Source organism: Sycon ciliatum, chromosome 1 (genome assembly GCF_964019385.1).
Source record: "Sycon ciliatum chromosome 1, ocSycCili1.1, whole genome shotgun sequence".
NCBI lineage: Eukaryota > Metazoa > Porifera > Calcarea > Leucosolenida > Sycettidae > Sycon > Sycon ciliatum.
In genome coordinates this window covers 28,823,013-28,841,090 of record NC_088643.1, presented here as the reverse complement: position 1 = coordinate 28,841,090, position 18,078 = coordinate 28,823,013, and the positions used below count along the sequence as shown (strand labels likewise).

The window sequence follows — 18,078 nt, the reverse complement described above, 5'->3', positions numbered from 1 at the left end:
AAAATGTTTTCAATTATTTCTGAATTTTGGTGGGATTTTCGCACTTTGAATTTTTTTTGAATTTTGGCCTCATCAGGATTGAATTTTGGCCGTTTTTGGAGAACGACAGTGCTGTCACATCTGATGTGGAGAGTACATGTGCTGCTCAATATAATTATTACCAAGTTTGACATGTGAAAACAGTACTTTCAAATACACACACCTTTGACCTTTTGACACCCATCCCCCGAATTTGGAAGCACACAGCAGTACAGACACACATAAAGCAGTTTGTGGTTTCATTTATTTATTTTTTCATTTTTTGGAAATGTTGGGTACGAGTACTGTAAAAACCATGGCAGCGGATCGAATTTTTTCTGCATTTTGGGGGATTTTTTGAATTTTCTTAAAACATTTTGACCATTTTTTTCGCTTTTTGAATTTCAATTTTGGACAAAATAATTCGCATGATGTGGCCATGGCGCCACTCACTCAGCTGTACATGTATGCGCGAAATAAAAATGTTACTTCTGAACTCCGCTCTAATTCTACCTGCACTAGTTCTCGCACCCGCTCTCAAGTGTCCTCTTCCCTTGCTCTTCCGACAGCCAAACGTCGCTATGGTTTATTTTCTGTCACTTTCCTTGGCTCTGACCGCTGGAATGCCCTCCCAGCGGAGGTCCGCTCTAGTTCTTCCTTGCATACCTTCCGTAATTCTGTTCTTCATTTTTTAGGGTACCCTGTCAAAAGGCCTTAGGCCTGTGGGGATTGCCCTATCAAAAATTTAATTAATAATTTTTAATAATAACCCTGGACTCAGCGCTGCAGGCTGTGCAGCAGGGAGTAGTAAAATACGTGTATTTTACTACTCCCTGCTGTGCAGCGTCAGCAGACTCAGCACTCATATCAGTAGCATAGCGGTGTCGTTTTTCTTGCCATGTGAACACAATAATAGAAAAGCTAATAAAGCACCCATTTTGATAATCCAGGGGATGGCCCACGCCTGGTACTGCCACTGCATTATAAATCATACGTAATGACTGATAAAAGGTGTGAAGCAAACTAATAACAAAAGTGTAAATGAAAATTGCTGTTAGACCACACGAATGCCAAGTCACACTGCAAGAGCTAGTGCCCTGGAATCACTGCCTCCGCAGCAACAAGAGAAGCAGGGGTGGTAGAGTCGACGGAGACCTTGAGGCTGCGGGATCCACGGAGACACATGACGCTCGCCCGGAGGAGCGCAAAGCTTAGGCGGCAGCGGACCCATGCCATCACCACACTGTACGGCTCCTTGCTCTTCTCTGCTAGCAGGCACGCAATACGCTTATACAAAGCTGTACAGTGGCGACTCATTCCACCTGTTGTGGCAAACACAGCTGGCACAAATGAAGCATGTTCCACGTCGCGGATACGCTGCTCGTACGCCCGGCGTTTCTCCTTCAGCTCCTGCCGAGCGAGTGTAGGTTGAGGCCAGTGAGGTGGCCCGGTTTGAGGACGCATACGGGTTAAACACCCTGACATCAACGAAAGTGCGCTCAAACCGGCCACCCCAAAGGCCACTGGCAGCTACATCCAGACGAGCCTGCTCTTCCACAATAGCTGAGCGATAGCGAAACTGCTCTCCTGTGACAGGCTGGAGGTGAGGTTCCACGGCGACATTGTGGGCAACCTTCTTCAGCAGACTTGCCGTGATGTCACGCACTTCGTTGTGACGGATGGATGGAAATCCACCCGTCGGACAGGAAAGTGCATGGCAGGTAGTGAACCTGGCACCACAGGAGCAATCTGACGGCAGACGGTCTGGCAACCAATTGTACCGGAGGTACACCCCGTCGCGGAATTCACCCTTACTGAGAGAGAAGCCATGACGTGCAAGGGGCCTACAGGTCAGCCAACTTGAAGCACTCTTCTCAGAGGCAAGTTGGATGACACGCTGCTGGTCGGCATCAAGGGTAGCAGTAATCATCGTGACTTCAGCCCGCAGTGCATCCCGAGATTGGGAGGTGGCAAGACGCTTCTGGGTGCGGATGGACACCAGTGCATCACCCAGAGATGGGTCCTGGCGGAGAATCCGTTGCACTAGAGAATCGGTTATGGCAAGGGACGACTGATGCTGCACAGCCATAGAGCTGGGGACGACGAGGCCCAGACCACCAAAACGGCAGGGCAAAGCGAGCAGAGTGCGTTCCATGTTACTCACCGGACGACTCAACAGAGCCGGAGGAACTTACTAGTGACACTCATATCAGTACAATCAAGAGTAACATTATGTAAAACTGCTTATGTACTCGTACTCTTGGTACGGTACTACACTTGTAAGTTGTAGCAGGAGGGCGCGCTGTAGCTCTGCACACTGCACGCTGCTGCCGGCCTCTTTTTTTTTTTTTTTTTTTTTTTTTTTTTTTTGGCCTGCAGTGATAGTCTGCACGTACAGCTATACCCCTACTTGTACCGGTAGTACCTTCGACTCCAGAGTTCGAGCTTCAGCTCAGCTGCTTGATTCGGAGAACTGAAGTCCAAAATTTGAAGATTGAAAACCACAGTCGAAGGGTTGCGGTAGCTGACCATGCATGTACGTGTATATGATTGTGTAGATCTACGTAACGTTTTCACTTTTCAGTCAATCAAGTGAGCAAAGTCCTCAGTTTTCGAAATCGTATTTCAGGATTGTAAACAAACTGAATTGCACTCTCCTTTGCGTAGTGGGACAGGAAACCTTTGCTTTGTTGGTGGTTGGTGATGCGGTTACATTTTTAATGGTGCGAGCTGAGAATAGGGCGGAGGAGATTTTCACTACCCCAAGAGTTTCAGGGAATCAATTTACATGTAGATTCTATAGACTATAATTATAATAGTATTCCTCGACTGACCTGTGGGATACACGTGTTTCTACTCGCGGTGAATTTCAGTGAACTCCTCTCCAGCTCCTTGGACACCAGCCTACAGTGATTGCACTCTGAAGCAAAGTCTCAATACACCAAGTACCTGATGCATTCTCCTCGCCACACTAGTAGTATATGGAATCATCATTTGGAGCAGAGGATTTAATTCGTCAACCTTGTGATGGAGGTGAGACATTGTGACTTATTGTTCACGACACCCATCTCGTATGAACTAAGGTCTCGCTCCAATAATTCCCATCCCGGACGAAGACAGTGGCATATAACTGTCACTCATGATACAATAATATCAGTCACTATATTGTCTTGACGAAATGAAAATCTATGGCAACAATATGGGGAGATTTTAGGCTGGTTCACATATCGCTGGCATGCACCGGGACCAGTACCGTATTTTCCTGGTGTGTTAGCCGCTGGGGTCTAAGCCACACCCCACTTTTCGCGTCCAGAATTCGTACTTTTGTTGACATTCGGTGTATAAGCCGCACGTCAGACTTTGAATTTTTTGGCAACCTATCTATTTAAGTCACAAAAGTGGGCATCGGTACATGAAAGACATTACAATGATTAAAAAGTGGAGAAGCACGGCTGAAATTCTACAAAGGCTGCCTAGTTTGCCCTTGACTCAGAGATGACAATATTATGTACAGTAGATGCTTTGCACTTGTACAACGATGGATTGCAGTACATGAAAAGTAGTTAAATGACACCATACATATAATTGTATGCTTTAAAGCTTACAAGGAGGACATTTTCCTTTAGCCAGCGGGGAGGGCTCAACACAACAAAGTGGAGCACTATTACAGCAGACCCTGTGATTTGAAAATAGGTGGCGAGTGATCTATCGCTCTCCTCGCCTGTGTCAGGCGAGCTGTAGGAGAGTGATCCAAAAATTCTCACTCCAACAACACAGCACATTATTGATATCATTTTTTTAGAGAAAAAATTCTGGATGCTTTCTGAATTTCCACCATTGTCTTGAAAGATGACAGCGGTTGGCCGTGAACTGCCATCAAATATGCAGTGTGGAAGAGCTTTCCGTATGCGTCCTCCGCTTGGACTAGAATAGCTGTGTGGATGCGTGGCTGCTGAGGCGCTTGTGTTGCCTTGCTCCCTGATGCAGACGTCGACGATGATTTGTCGGTGTCACCCAATAGCTTCGCATGGCTCACTCCGATGCTATGCGCCTACATGACAACAAGCGAAGAAAACAAGGAGAATGGTCGCGAGTCCGATCGACTTTACTTTCGACATTGAATTGACCACTTACCTGTCCAGACAAATGTCGAGGGACAGCGTGCTTCGTCACGTAGTCCGATCCCTCCACAAACCTCAACGCATCGACCTTCGCTTGACCTCTCAGCCATAGAGTCGCTCCGGATAACGTCAGAATACTTCGCACACGACTTGCACCACACTTTCACGACCAGCTCTTTACCTTCCTTCTTCACCGAGTTGAAGCCTATGTCCTCATGTACTTTCCAGCTGAGGAAAGTGGACAACTGCACACTGTTCCCTTTCGACATTTCTACTGCTAGCAGCAGCAGGAGATCACCAGCAAGGGATCATGTCGCAAGGAAAGAAAACAACTGGTATGATCAACTCCAGTTGACCAATTGGCCTTTTATTCTAAGAGTAAGAGGACAAAAGAGCCATTTGGGTGCATTTACTTGCAACGCATGCACTAGCAGAACTACCAGAACTACTAGTCTATGTCAGACTGCGGTCTATCTTGCTACTCGGACCCGCCAGGCGCTAGTTCAGACTAGGGTTGTACGGACCCCTGCGCTGCATGCAGGGGTCCGTAAAACCCGTTGAACTGGAGTGTTTCATGAGTGGTGGTAGATCTACGCGGCACAGCTCTGACTAGTTCAAGCCGCAATCATTCATCCAGACGTGTGAAATGCCCCGAGGTCATGCCAGGCTAGCTGGGCGCGCCAGTGCAGTGCCTGTGTCACACTCACAGTGTACGTGCAGTGAACTTGCCTACTCAGTACTGTGCATGTCACTACACATGACTAACTCACTGTCTAGTCTGTTTCATAACAGCGCGAGCGGGCACAGTTCCGGCCTGCGCACGGATCGATGAGTGCACTTGACACCATACACTCGTACTAGTCATAGTACAGTAGTAGTTGCGCTGCACTCCGAAAAGCGTACATGCAGCCAAAAATAGTTTCAGGCGCGCGACAAAAAGTGCACCTTCCAAGAAAATAAGGCGCGCGATGGCGCGCGAGAGCGATCGCTCGCCTCAAATCACAGGGTCTGATTACAGACAAAGGAGGTTTACAGAGTTCGTCGCAACTCAATCAGAGTTTCTTGCACAATGCAGTCAGCAGGCGACTTGTGACATATTCAGTGGTACTTGGCCAATATAAAGCATACAGTAGCCAGGGCGTGAAGATAATCCATCCCGTAGACCTGTGTGTGTTATCCGTGATGCTGAGAGCTCTAGGTTCACGTGGGTGTGTGCGCTTCAGGTCATGTCATTCTTTTGCTATAGTTTATGTGCATGGGGTGCTGCAGCGCTGGTCGATTCACATCCAGCATTCAGAGTCTAAAGGCTGCAGTCGCACTAGGTAAAAATATACGCATGTACTACGCATGTACTATAATTAGTGCTGAAACGATTACGTTTTTTCCTTAGCGGCTTAGCTGATACCATAACGATCGGCTTATCGGCTAAACGATTATTATTGTAACTTCATCTGTACATGTACATTCTGTGAATTTCAAAAAAATTTACGAGTCCAACATCGCCAATGACGAAAAGCGGGCGCATAGATCCGATGATCCCGCCACAAGTCCGTCAGCTGTTCGGACTGACCAGCCGAATACAGACAAGACAGAGGCAACTCACTGGTTGCAACCCAAGAGCTGATGGTGCCCTTCGCCTGTGACTTCGCTGACTCCGACGATGAAGTCAGAGAAGCCGGCCAGGAGTGCAGATCGGCGGATTTCGACAGATGAGCTGACTTGAGGCACACCAACAAGTAACTAGTTGCTTTTCCTGTCTATGCTCAAAATAGGCCCAGACGCCAGGCCTAGCTCGTCGTCGAGCAAACTGGTTCGGGAACCGTCGACAGAACGGAAAACATGAAACTGAAGACCACTTTACTGTCTTTAGCTCAAGACTACGACTACTCGCACGTGGAGGGAACTCCAGCCCCTGCAGTGCAGCTAGTGTAGACACATACTGAGCCTGCCCGTCCTGCATGCTGTATGTAAGAAAAGTAGTCAGCTCAAAAGACGGCGACGATGATCGCGTCGATGTTTCTCAGATCGCGCTTTTACTTTACACGTACATCGATGTAGCAAGTGTACAGTCATGTACATAATAATTATTCGTGTCGTACTCGCAACACTTTCGATGCATGCACGCTTTGTGCGACCCCCAAAAGGGGGGAAATCCCGTACCGAGCGTAAGTACCATTCTACTCGTTTAGCCGATAAAATCGAAATAACCGTTCGATCTATTTCTTATCGAGTAAGTAACGAGTAATCGATATAATCGTTTCAGCACTAACTATAATGCCGCTTTTTGGTATAAGTCGTCAAGGACACATACGGGAAATCTAAAACGATCCGTATAATTATGTTTCAGGAAGTCGCGAACCCCTGTATAAGCAGCTTTTTCCACATGTACCGTATCTTTTGAATTTCATGCACCTCAATATTAACCTGAGACGACATTTTCTGGCGGTTGGGCTGGAAAAAAGCATATTGTAGTGTCGCGTATAAAAGCATGACCTGTATAGAAGCATGACTTGAATAGAAGCCGATTTTTTGAAGCGCCCTGTGACACACTGTGACAGAAGCATGATTTGAATAGAAGCTGCTCCCTGCGAAATACATGTGCACGTACATGCGTGGCAGTATGCATTGCACAGTGCAGACTGATGATGTTAACGTAGAAGCATAACTTGAATAGAAGCATGGTTTGAACCCCGGCTTATACAGCCGTAAGCACCTGCTTTTATACGCGACATTACGGTATACAACTTGCAGTGCGGTTGCCGACTGTACTGTACACATATTTTCACCTTTTACATGCGTACCTTTTTTACCTAGTGCGGTTGGAGCCTAAGCCGCAGGGGTGATTTTTGAGTTTTTCTATGTGTTTTAAAGTGCGGCTAGCACACCGGAAAATACGGTAGTCCCTGTTGCAACCGATCCTGATTAGGCCCCCGTGTAATATGCCGGCATTTTTTTGAGCATTTTTGGTACAATCCGCGAACCCAGCACTTTGGGCTCGTGATGCAGCATTTTGGGGGAAACGGAGCACTTGGCCGTTGTGTATCAAAATTGAGAGAAGAAAAACTTCCCAAACAAGAACGTCACTTCCGCATTCCGTGGGTTAGCTTCTTGTTGAGTAGTTAATGAATTGAAAATAATGGTTTTGACCAGGGAGTCGTAAAATACCGGTATTTTCTGACTCCCTGGTTTTGAGTCTTTTGACGGCGTGTGAGGATTAAAAAAGTGAGCATTTTCCGAGCATTTTCGGCAAGGTTTAGGAGAATTTCCCAAAAGCATTTTCGGCAAAGTTTCGGGCATATTACACCGGGCCCTAATCCTGATGGAACACTGCGATGTGAATCAGTGCAATGCGTACCAAAATCTCATGGTAAATCACCAGTGTTCAGGACTAGGAAGGTTGAGCAGTGTTCAACTTCTTTTGGCCTGCTCTGGTGCTGATCCCGTACACTTTTTGAGCAAAAGTGGCATGTGAACTGTGCGCACCGGTGATCGCCAGTGCGGGGCCCAGACGTTGTCAACATTTCAAACCAAGACCCGTCCCAAACTTCCTAACTTGAGGCTAAAGATCAGATCCGTTCATTATTCTAGTAGTCATTTCAAGGTGGCAAATTTGGGCGGCATACCAACTCGTCTTGCTCGGAAGCTTTGCGTGACTACTAGCATTTTGCAAATTTATATGAAACAAACACAAGTGAAATGAATGCCAAATACTGAAGGACATAATTATTTGTAAGTTCTTGTGACTTCATCAAATTTCCATGCATGATTTCGAGATCGTCGCTGATTGCATGGCTGGCTTGTTTCTCACAAGCGCGCCTTTGATAACTCACTCAGTGACTACAAACAAGGCTAAGATGTAAACGGGAATTCTTCTTCCGTGAACAAAGAATACAAGACTAGTACTGGTAAAGAAAGGAAAAGCGAGCGCAAGTCTAACTGCTCGCCACAACTACAAAAACAGAATGCAAAGTGCGCGGGTACGCGGTTACGCGAGTGCACCCTGCTAATATGGTGAGCACAGCGGATGTGAAAAGTGAGAACTACAGACGCACGAACGTGTGCACACAGACAATGCATTTCAGAATGTGAGACGACAGATCAATACATGAATGTGTAAACGGGGCCGGCTGTATAGAATCATACAATGGCAGTAGAATGTGTCGAAGTGATACTTATGGTGATTTGCAGCAAAAGGTACACCAAGTGTCCATCACTGAAAGACCCTTGCTGTGTCAAGAACTGCTGAAGAAACATGGAAGTCACTCTCCAAATGGGCAATCCTGTCATGGCATTTGGAAAGATTTTGTACTACAGTGCTGAAAAAAGGAGAAGGACAACATGTTACGAGTTATGACTAACTGTCCACCAACATAACCAGATCTTATACAGTCAGCGAGTGCGACAAAATGGCACAAAACTGATGAGTCCTCAGACATTCGGCAACCTGACACCTAGCTCCAACACTTCTCCAAGGCGCAAACCAACAACCTTCCAACTTGGAAGGCTCAGGTTCAGAAAGGTCCAAGATCTGATTACGTTGGTGGATAGTTAGTCATAACTCATAACATTTTGTCCTTCTCCTTTTTTCACCATATTCAATTGGCTCACCATCCGAGTTCAACTTTACTACAGTGCTGCTCAATAAGATTACTTTTGAAAATGTGAAACAAGTTTGCGCCTGGCGGTAGTGCATGTAGTTTGGAACTATAAGAGTATAGTTCATGGCTCGCTTGATGCTCAGTCTGACTGAATTTCCGCATCCACAGGAATGCCACCACCCTCAAGGATCAAGGTATGATGCTAAAACCATATCTCCATAATCTCTGCTGGCATTCAGAGTGACTGGGAGCTGGCCCACCGCCAGTACCTCCTGGTGCCGATTTGGCTTACAGTATGTGCACCAACCTTTAGCTAGGCGAATTTCGTGTTCGAGTTTGCACTCCGATGAAAGTCCAACCCAGTGACAAATCCGCATCTCAGAGAGTATTTGCAAACAGAATTCACGGTTGTGTCACCTTGACATTATGTGGTACATGTGCAGTAGACATCGCCTGCTGTACATGTGTACAGACAGTACAACAAAGTAAATGTATGATTGTCCTGACACAAATCATGGTTCGATTGCTTTTCGGAGCGAAAAATGCGAACCATTTGTCACAAACCAAAGAGTGTATGCAAAATGGAATGCGATATTATTTGTATTGCTAAACGACCATAATTTGGTTACTTCCCATGTAGAATTGAAAACTTACCATAACATAATCGACGAGGAGACAATAGTTGTAAAATAGCAATGAATATACAGTCGTCCCTCTCTAATCCGGCACTTGTTTATCCGGAACCCTTGCCAACCGGTGCACTTTCTGACGAAACCGATTTTTTTCGTTCAATTCCTACATCTTAATCCGGCACTTGAATTCCGCCTCCGGCAGTGACTTTTTGAAACGAATCGCTCAAACTGCACGTAGTTTGATTTCATAATCCGGCAGTCGTAAATCGCGTACCGTACAGGTGCACTCCTTGCCAGGCCAGGCTAGGCTTGTCCAGGAGACAACGGCAGTCAACTATACTTTCTTATTTTTATTTAGCAAGGAGTAGTGTCCTGCCAATTTTCAGGTGTGTGTGTGCGTGTGTGTGCAAGAGTACATGTGAACATGTTCTCTGTTTCACTTTATCACTGTGTATATTCCCGCAGAACAATTGAGAATATAAAGCCGTGCACCAAATACTTGGGTCGACACGGAAAAACCCTGCGTTTTGACATACATATGATACATGCATGCAATTGGGTAGGGCCGGGTCAGAGGGCAGGATTTCTTAATCCAGCACCCTCGTTAATCCAGCAGAAAATGCCGTAGCAAAAGGTGCCGGATTAGAGAGGGACGACTGTATTGACCTTTGATAATTTAATACCCACACTCATTTGTGACCACACCATCAACAGTATCAAATTCGAGTAAATTTGCTTTGACTCATTAAATACCACTGCATTTTTTCATGCAACACTGCACCCTTCCCTAAAAAGGAGTATTTTATAAACAGTATTTATTGGCCTTTGTGTGTGTGTGTGTGTGTGTGTGTGTGTGTGTGTGTGTGTGTGTGTGTGTGTGTGTGTGTATGGTGTGTGTGTGTGTGTGTGTGTGTGTGTGTGTGTGTGTGTGTGTGTGTGTGTGTGTGTGTTTACACTTGACCAGGCCCAGGACACAGTTGACGGGGAGTCGGGTCTCATCGCTGCCTTGGTGGCACAGAAGAAGAAGAGAAGTGCCGCTCGTGGCTCTAACTTAGGTCATCAGCGAAAGGCCTCTCCGGCATATGCTGTTCACGTTGACCAATGTCGCAAGCAGAACAAGATACTGCACAACGTTGCTTTGCTTGGGTCTGATCACCGTGATGCGCTCCTGGAGTATGACGAGCCCCCAACAAGCACTAGTCCTGTTCAGGCAAAGCCAAGTTCACTTTTCCCGAATGATAAAGATATACTGGATGTTGATGATACTCTGCACAACTTCCGTCTTATTTCCCCGGATGGTACCATGAAAACTGATAAGGTACGAGCGCGTACCCTATCAGCATCATCCAAAGCATCAGTTGACTCGTTACGTTCTTTGGCATCACAGGGCTCTCTGGTCAAGAGCGGACTGGGGCCCCCGTCAACTTTGGCTTCGCCGTCTGTCTCACCAGTGTGCACTGCTGAAGTTTATGAGCTGAGTCGCTACTTTGAACAGTGTGGTGATGATGAGAGAACAACAATGAAGAATCCTAACAAAGTATTACTCACTGTGGATATGCGCACCTCTGTAGTGGTCGTGGCAAACAGCATTGCCAGTAATGTGTTCGGCTACACTCAGTCTGAATTTGAGGGAATGCCATTCGAACGCCTGCTCCACTCCGACAACTACCTGGCCAAGATGAGCCTACGTGAAGAGTACTGTGGACCTGATGGGGCACAACTGACTGTTTCAGAGCAACTGGTAAGTGGTGGTCATATCACCACCACCTAGTTTTAATAATTCTGTATAGCGGTGTACAGTCGTGTATAAAAGCATGACATGCGGATCTACAGGGACATGATATGAATGGAAGCATGAAAATGATAGAGATCAAGCTTGTTTTTGCCAGATGATTTCACCCACCAGTGCATGAAACTCGGAGTAGCAAACCCAAAGGAGTTTTCTTGGTGACCGTTGTTCCTTGTGAGGTAATACAGTAAAACCTGTAATGGCGACCACTTGGATATGGCGACCACTCGACCATGGCGACCACTTTTCCTTGTCACGAACGCATCACATTCATAACAGCTCGGATAAGGCGACCACTCGCTCAACGCGACCAACGACCACCCACCCGCGACCGCGTTGCACCCTTCTACTAGCACATGTAACGTTACATGCACGCATTGCACTGTGCACCACACATGGTGCACATAGTGCACATGGTGTAGCCATGGTAGATCTACACATCAGCGCAGGAAGTGCAGATGTACATGGTGCATGCATGACACTTGACAGGTCTGAGACTGAGGCCCCCACTGGGCCCCAGGAACATGAGTCGTGATAGTAGCATAGGTGTGTGAAGTGTGATGCACTGATCAAAATGATATATCACATGCACATTTATAGTGAATATGTTCACGTGACCCACTGAACCTGGATAAGAAGACCACCTGGCCAAGGTGACCACTTTTTCTCGTCCCTTGAGTGGTCGCCTTAGACAGGTCTCACTGTATTGCTCTTTGTCGCGAGATATTGAGCTCTCTTTTCTAGTGGTGGCTCCCGAACTAGAGGTTATGTTGAGACATATGCATGCCTTTGTTCGTTGGTTGTACATAAACTTACGGATTGAATAGAGCTTATAGGAAAGTGTCTGCTCCCCCTACCGGACCTCGCGCTTTCCGCTGACTTGACTTGACACTTGACTGACTCACGAGTGCCATCCAGAGCACACAAAGACTCCCTCAAACCTTCGACTTGGCAAACCTGCAAGAAAGCACCACTCCCTGCTCAATACACAGTGTTTCGGGGAATTCACCCCTCATTAGCTGAGCTTGAGTAGGCTGAGGAAGATTATGTAGTGTTCTCCAGGCCTAAACATCACCAGGGATACACACTTGCAGAGATGCTTCTTGGTGATGAGAACAGCCGTTCTCATCGTCCAGGAGCGACACTGACTGACACTGCTATCTGGTGTTCATGAGGTGTTTGTCGTGCTGGAAACAAAGTGTCTATAAGTTTTTCTCCCTGGTGATGTTAGATGTTTGGACCTGGAGAGCACTACATAAGATTAGTGGTGCTCATCGGGCACGATCTGCCTCAGCCTACTCAAGCTCAACTGATGACTGATGAGCTATGGCTTGTACGCATTAAGCTTCTTAGGTGCAGATCGCTGGAATTCGCTCCCTGCTTCTGTTCGTATTTGCCCCACGCTATCAGACTTCCGCTCATCCATACAAAAACATATAGGGTACCCCGTAAGAAGGCCTTAGGCCTGTGGGAATGCCCTATTAAAAAATTAATAAATAATAATAAGAAGAAAGGTTTGCTCCTTTCTTACAAATCATCGCCGAAGTCGCAACCACTACTTCGTAAATAATAATAATAATAATAGTACGAACTCGTGTGCTCCGGATGGCAGTCGTGAGTCAGTCAAGTGTCAAGTTCGGCAAGAAGCGTGTGTTCCTAGTTGGAACAATCAACTTCATGAATAATAATAGTAGAAAGGAAAAGGACATATGGAAACGAGTTAAGAGTAACTCTCCACCACTGTAACAAGATACTATATACAGTCAGAAAGTGCAACAACTAGGCACAAAACTGACAGAGTACTGAGACATTCGACGTCCTGACACCTAGCTTCAACACATCTCCGTAGCGCTAACCGACAGCCTTCCAACTTGGAAGGTTCAAGGTTATGGAAAGACCAAAGAGGGGAAGGCAAGCGCAACGAAAACGAGCACAAGCTACAGTCCCAACGGAACAAAGAATGTCGATTGTCACTGGACGATGACGAGACCGGCGATTTGACAAAGCGGTCTAACTACAATTCGAAGCAGCAAAGCAGCACACCACCCAACTTGGGTGGGTCAAAAATATCAAAGATAAGTTAAGAAGGGGGAAGCTTTGCGAGAACTTAGTTACAGTGGTGGAGAGTTACTCTTAACTCGTTTCCATATGTCCTTTTCCTTTCTACTTTTATTATTGTCTCAATACCCGAGTTTCAAATAATAATAATAATAATAATAATGAGGGGTGGATTCCCCGAAACACTGTGTATTGAGCAGGGAGTTGCTTTCTTGCAGGTTTTGCCAAGTCGAAGGTTCGAGGGAGTGTTTGTGTGCTCTGGATGGCATTCGTGAGTCAGTCAAGTCAAGTTGGCGGAAAAGCACGAGCTCCGGTGTGGTGAGCAGACATGTTCCTATAAAAGTATCGCCGAAGTCGCTACCACTACCGTAAAAGTCCGTAAATAAGTTTGTACTTACTTTCGAATTTAGAGGTCACGCCCATACTAACTTTCAGGCAGGGACTGATTTTCAGGCACGCACAGCTTTCGGATCTGACTCGTGTGTAGTGGAGAAGTCATTTTTCATGTCGATGTACATCTACACGCTGCGTATGCAAACCATACCGGTTCTTATTTCGGGCAGTATGTTTATCGGGCTGAACTTTTGACTTCAACGGTCAACAGGATGAAGGGGGGGGGGGGGGGGGGGGGTATTCATTCAGGGCAGGTTCTTATTTATTGCAAAGAAAAGGACCAAGGAACTACGGTGTTAGTGGACATTATAGCGTTACTTGTAAATCAGCTCATGCGATAGCATTGCATGACACTGACCGACGGTACTGACGTTCATGGACATTATAGCGTTATGTTATGTTAGTGGACATTATAGCGTTGCTTGTAGTTCCTTGGTCCTTTTCATTGCAATACATTAATCCTTGGCTCTTCATCCAGGTTCTTCTTTACGGACTTTTATGGTATTTGACTAGAGCTTGGTTTGATTAATGTATGTCGTGAAGACCTGCTCGTGTGGCAATGTTATGCCTACTGACAGTTGTAGTAACATTTACAATGCTGAATCTCCATGCATTATCAATATCTCAGGGTATCTAGTTATTCAGTCAGGTTGCCCACTTACACTCTGTGAAATACCCAGGACTGCACTAGGTTTTTTTGTTGTTGTTGCTTTGCATCTCTAGCTCATTGCTGCTACGAAGTCTGGCAGCTCGTTCCCTGTGTCCCTGTGGATGATGCCACTCAAATCCAACAAGGTGAACCATTGCCTCGCTATCATGGAGCCAGTGGAACGAACAACTGGAATTCTGACACTAGATGTCCAGGTATGTGGCTGCCATGAAAAGCAAAGTACATGTTGTAAATACCAGCAAAGTACATGTTGTAAATACCAGCAAAGAACATGTTGTAAATACCAGCAAAGAACATGTTGTAAATACCAGCAAAGAACATGTTGTAAATACCAGCAAAGAACATGTTGTAAATACCAGCAAAGAACATGTTGTAAATACCAGCAAAGAACATGTTGTAAATACCAGCAAAGAACATGTTGTAAATACCAGCAAAGAACATGTTGTAAATACCAGCAAAGAACATGTTGTAAATACCAGCAAAGAACATGTTGTAAATACCAGCAAAGAACATGTTGTAAATACCAGCAAAGAACATGTTGTAAATACCAGCAAAGAACATGTTGTAAATACCAGCAAAGAACATGTTGTAAATACCAGCAAAGAACATGTTGTAAATACCAGCAAAGAACATGTTGTAAATACCAGCAAAGAACATGTTGTAAATACCAGCAAAGAACATGTTGTAAATACCAGCAAAGAACATGTTGTAAATACCAGCAAAGAACATGTTGTAAATGTAGTGGCCTAAGGCTGAATGTCGTCTCTACGTAACTCCGTAATCCGAAGTCCGTTGGCACAAAATATATGTGCACTTCTTAGCCCCAAACCCAAGCGTAACGGACAACACAAAGCACAAGCAGTTAGTTGTGGATTCAGTTCAGGTTCAATAGTGAGGAAGGATGTTGCGCTCACTCAGTTGGGTCAAACTCTCTCTGAAGGACTAAAAAGGAAAGCAGGTTCTAATATAGTAAAAGAGAGCAAAGGAAAGAATAGAGATCGGGGAATTGGAAGGTAGGGTAGTGATAGCAGCGAACGAGCTGTGAGCTGCGCTAAACTAACTATTGCTAATGAGGAATTGGAGTAGCAAAGCGGAACAGCAGACCAGCGGACCGGCAACAGAGGCAATAGACGACAGTTCTATGGTAATGGATAGTCTAGGTCCGGCGACAGAGAGGTTAGCTTATCGTAATCAAAAGGAAGAGAACAATACTCTAATGGGCATTGATGAGGGGCTGCGGTAGAGGTAGGCGCCAGGCTGATAATGAATGTGTGCAGTACTATAGTGGTATTGGTGAGTAGTACTATCTATACAGGGCCATGACATCTCCCTCGGCTACAAAGAAAAGGGTCACGTCCTCGTGACGGGAAGAAATAACACAAGAGAGCAACTTAAAAGGGCTAAAATAAGAGAAAACTAAACATCGCAGTAGTTCCAAAGAGGGTGTGAGCAGAAGGGAACAAAGCGTCAGACTGCGAACCAAAACTAAACTGGGGAAGCTAAAGCTGCAACTAACAGTGGGGAATACAGTTCGTAGGCTATGTTCGCATCAACCTGGGGCATTCCGAACAGGTTCTAATGTTGTGGGGGGGGGGGGGGGGATTTTGCAAGGCAAACAGGCACGAAGCAGAATCAAAACAGCAAGACAGGAAGAGTGCTGATGAGCTATGCCTAAACAGAAAAGAATGGTCAAGGGGGCTAACCACTGGCACATTTTTATTTAGTTTTTAGTAGTGCCATGAAGCAATCAGAAGCTAAGCATCCGGTAGATAAGGAGGAACTACAACTATGTAATTGTTCAGTGCCCGAGGCACAGGAACCGGAGTAACAGTTTTCAGTAGGTACTTGAGAGGTGGGCTAGGAGCAAAGTTATACTTAGAGAACTAACGATACAGGGCACAATTGTTCGTACATAGATAGTCTTACTCGGTGACATCAGGTAGCAGACAGAGATCAGTGCGGGCGGTACTCATGACGATGGTGGACGGCAGCACTTGAATCAAGTTGAGCAGACACTACTAGGCACATGGAAGACAGTGCTTCGACGGTAGACACTATAGAAGATGGCGGCAGTACAAGATGGTAGACTGGAACAGTGCACTCAGGGTAGTAGAGAACAGACGACATCATAGCAGTACTAGTGTAAGTGCAGCACTAAACGGAATCGGCTATAGTGGCAGGGTGGACGGACAACGAAGACATAGCAGAAATATTGATACTCCAGTAACTGGTGGCAATGGCTGGGTAAGACAGGTACTTGGTGACGCTCAGCAGGCCACGGAATGGAGTCCTGGTGTTCATGTCATCGTACTATAGGTGAGTGATGGTATCAGCATGGTATGATGAAACGATGAGATGTAGTGGTAGAACAGCAGAGCCAATGACTCGAAGTCAGGTAGCAGTAGGAGATGGGAGACTGGTGCAGGAAACTGATGACGAGACAGAGGCTTAGTTAACAGATACTGACAGAGCTACTAGCTGTTGGGTGAAGCTCAAAAGCGTGCACCCCAGACGAAATTTGCGAGGTGACCCGGTGGGCGACGGATGCGATACGGTCTTGCTGGTACATTGGCAGCAAGCGGCAGCGGCTGTGGAATGGCTGGCATGAGCCGAGGCTCTGGGAATGACTCAATGCTATCATCGACGTCATCATGATATAGACGATCGGTCGCATCTGTCGCATACGATGGTGAGGTCGGTGGGCGAGCACGGGAGCCAGCAACCATTGTGCGGCGTGTGGCAGAAGTGCCCCACTCACGGCAGGCTGGAGCGGCGGAGTGAGACGGCAGATCGCCCGCCGCCTCAGTAGACGTGTTGTCTTCGGCCATCTCAGCGATGGTCGCCAAGCGCTCTGGACGAACGTGGCAGCGTTTCAGGCGGTTCACGTGGACCACCTGGAAGCACTCACGAGAACCAGACGTAGTGTGGATGCGGTAGACAACATCCGATAGGCGGTCTCGTACCGTAAAGGGTCCACGCCACAGTTTGGACAGTTTCGGTGCTGTACCGACCGGGACGGCGGGGACCAGCAACCAAACAAGGTCACCAGGAGCGAAGCGCACCGGGACGGCGCCAGCGTCGTGAAGACGGGCTTGGTGCTTATGAACTGAGGCGAGCTTCTTACGCACACAGGAATGCGCATGCGCAAGTTTCTGGCGGAGAGTCTGTACATAGGACGGCTCGTCACGAGCTGCGTCAGCGGAAGGCAAGCCATAGGCCACATCTTGTGGTAAACACAACTCGCGCCCAAAGAGCAGGTAAGCAGGTGTATAACCCGTACTCGACTGCGGGGTGGCACGGTCGGCCATGAGCATGGCTGGCAGCTGCGTGTCCCAATCACGTTGGTGACTGGCCACGTAGTGGGAGAGCAAGGCCTCCAGCGTTTGGTTGAAGCGTTCGACCAGACCATCACCGGCAGGATGGTAAGCCGTGGTGCGCGTTTTCTTGATCCCCAAGAGGGCACACACCTCTTTGAAGACCGCGGAATCAAAGTTTCGGCCTTGATCCGTATGCAAAGATTGTGGCGCACCAAAGCGAGCCACGAACTCACTTACGAAAACCGAAGCAATGGTGTTAGCGTCCATGCGTTTCAAAGGGTACGCCTCCACCCACTTGGTAAAGTAATCAACAACCACAAGGATATGTCGATTCCCACCAGCCGTTTCTGGGAGACCTGGGATCAGGTCCATCGCGATTCGTTCGAACGGGGAGCCTGCCCAGGTGACCTGGAGCGGGGCGCCGCGTCCTCTGTGCACTGGTTTCTTTCTCTTGCTGCAGGACTCACAACTCGCAACCCAAT

The 18,078-nt window shown here is 46.8% G+C and overlaps 1 protein-coding gene across 1 annotated transcript in view; it reads left to right on the top strand.

Moving 5' to 3' along the window:
- Positions 1 to 2,598: 2,598 nt before the first annotated feature.
- Positions 2,599 to 18,078, top strand: part of LOC135821628 (PAS domain-containing serine/threonine-protein kinase-like) — a 54,739-nt gene continuing 39,259 nt past the window's right edge. The window contains exons 1-3 of the mRNA XM_065334626.1: positions 2,599 to 3,051; positions 10,334 to 11,110; positions 14,333 to 14,473. Coding sequence (XP_065190698.1) covers positions 3,046 to 3,051; positions 10,334 to 11,110; positions 14,333 to 14,473 — 924 coding nt within the window. The 5' untranslated portion in view covers positions 2,599 to 3,045. The remainder of the gene's footprint in view (positions 3,052 to 10,333; positions 11,111 to 14,332; positions 14,474 to 18,078) is intronic.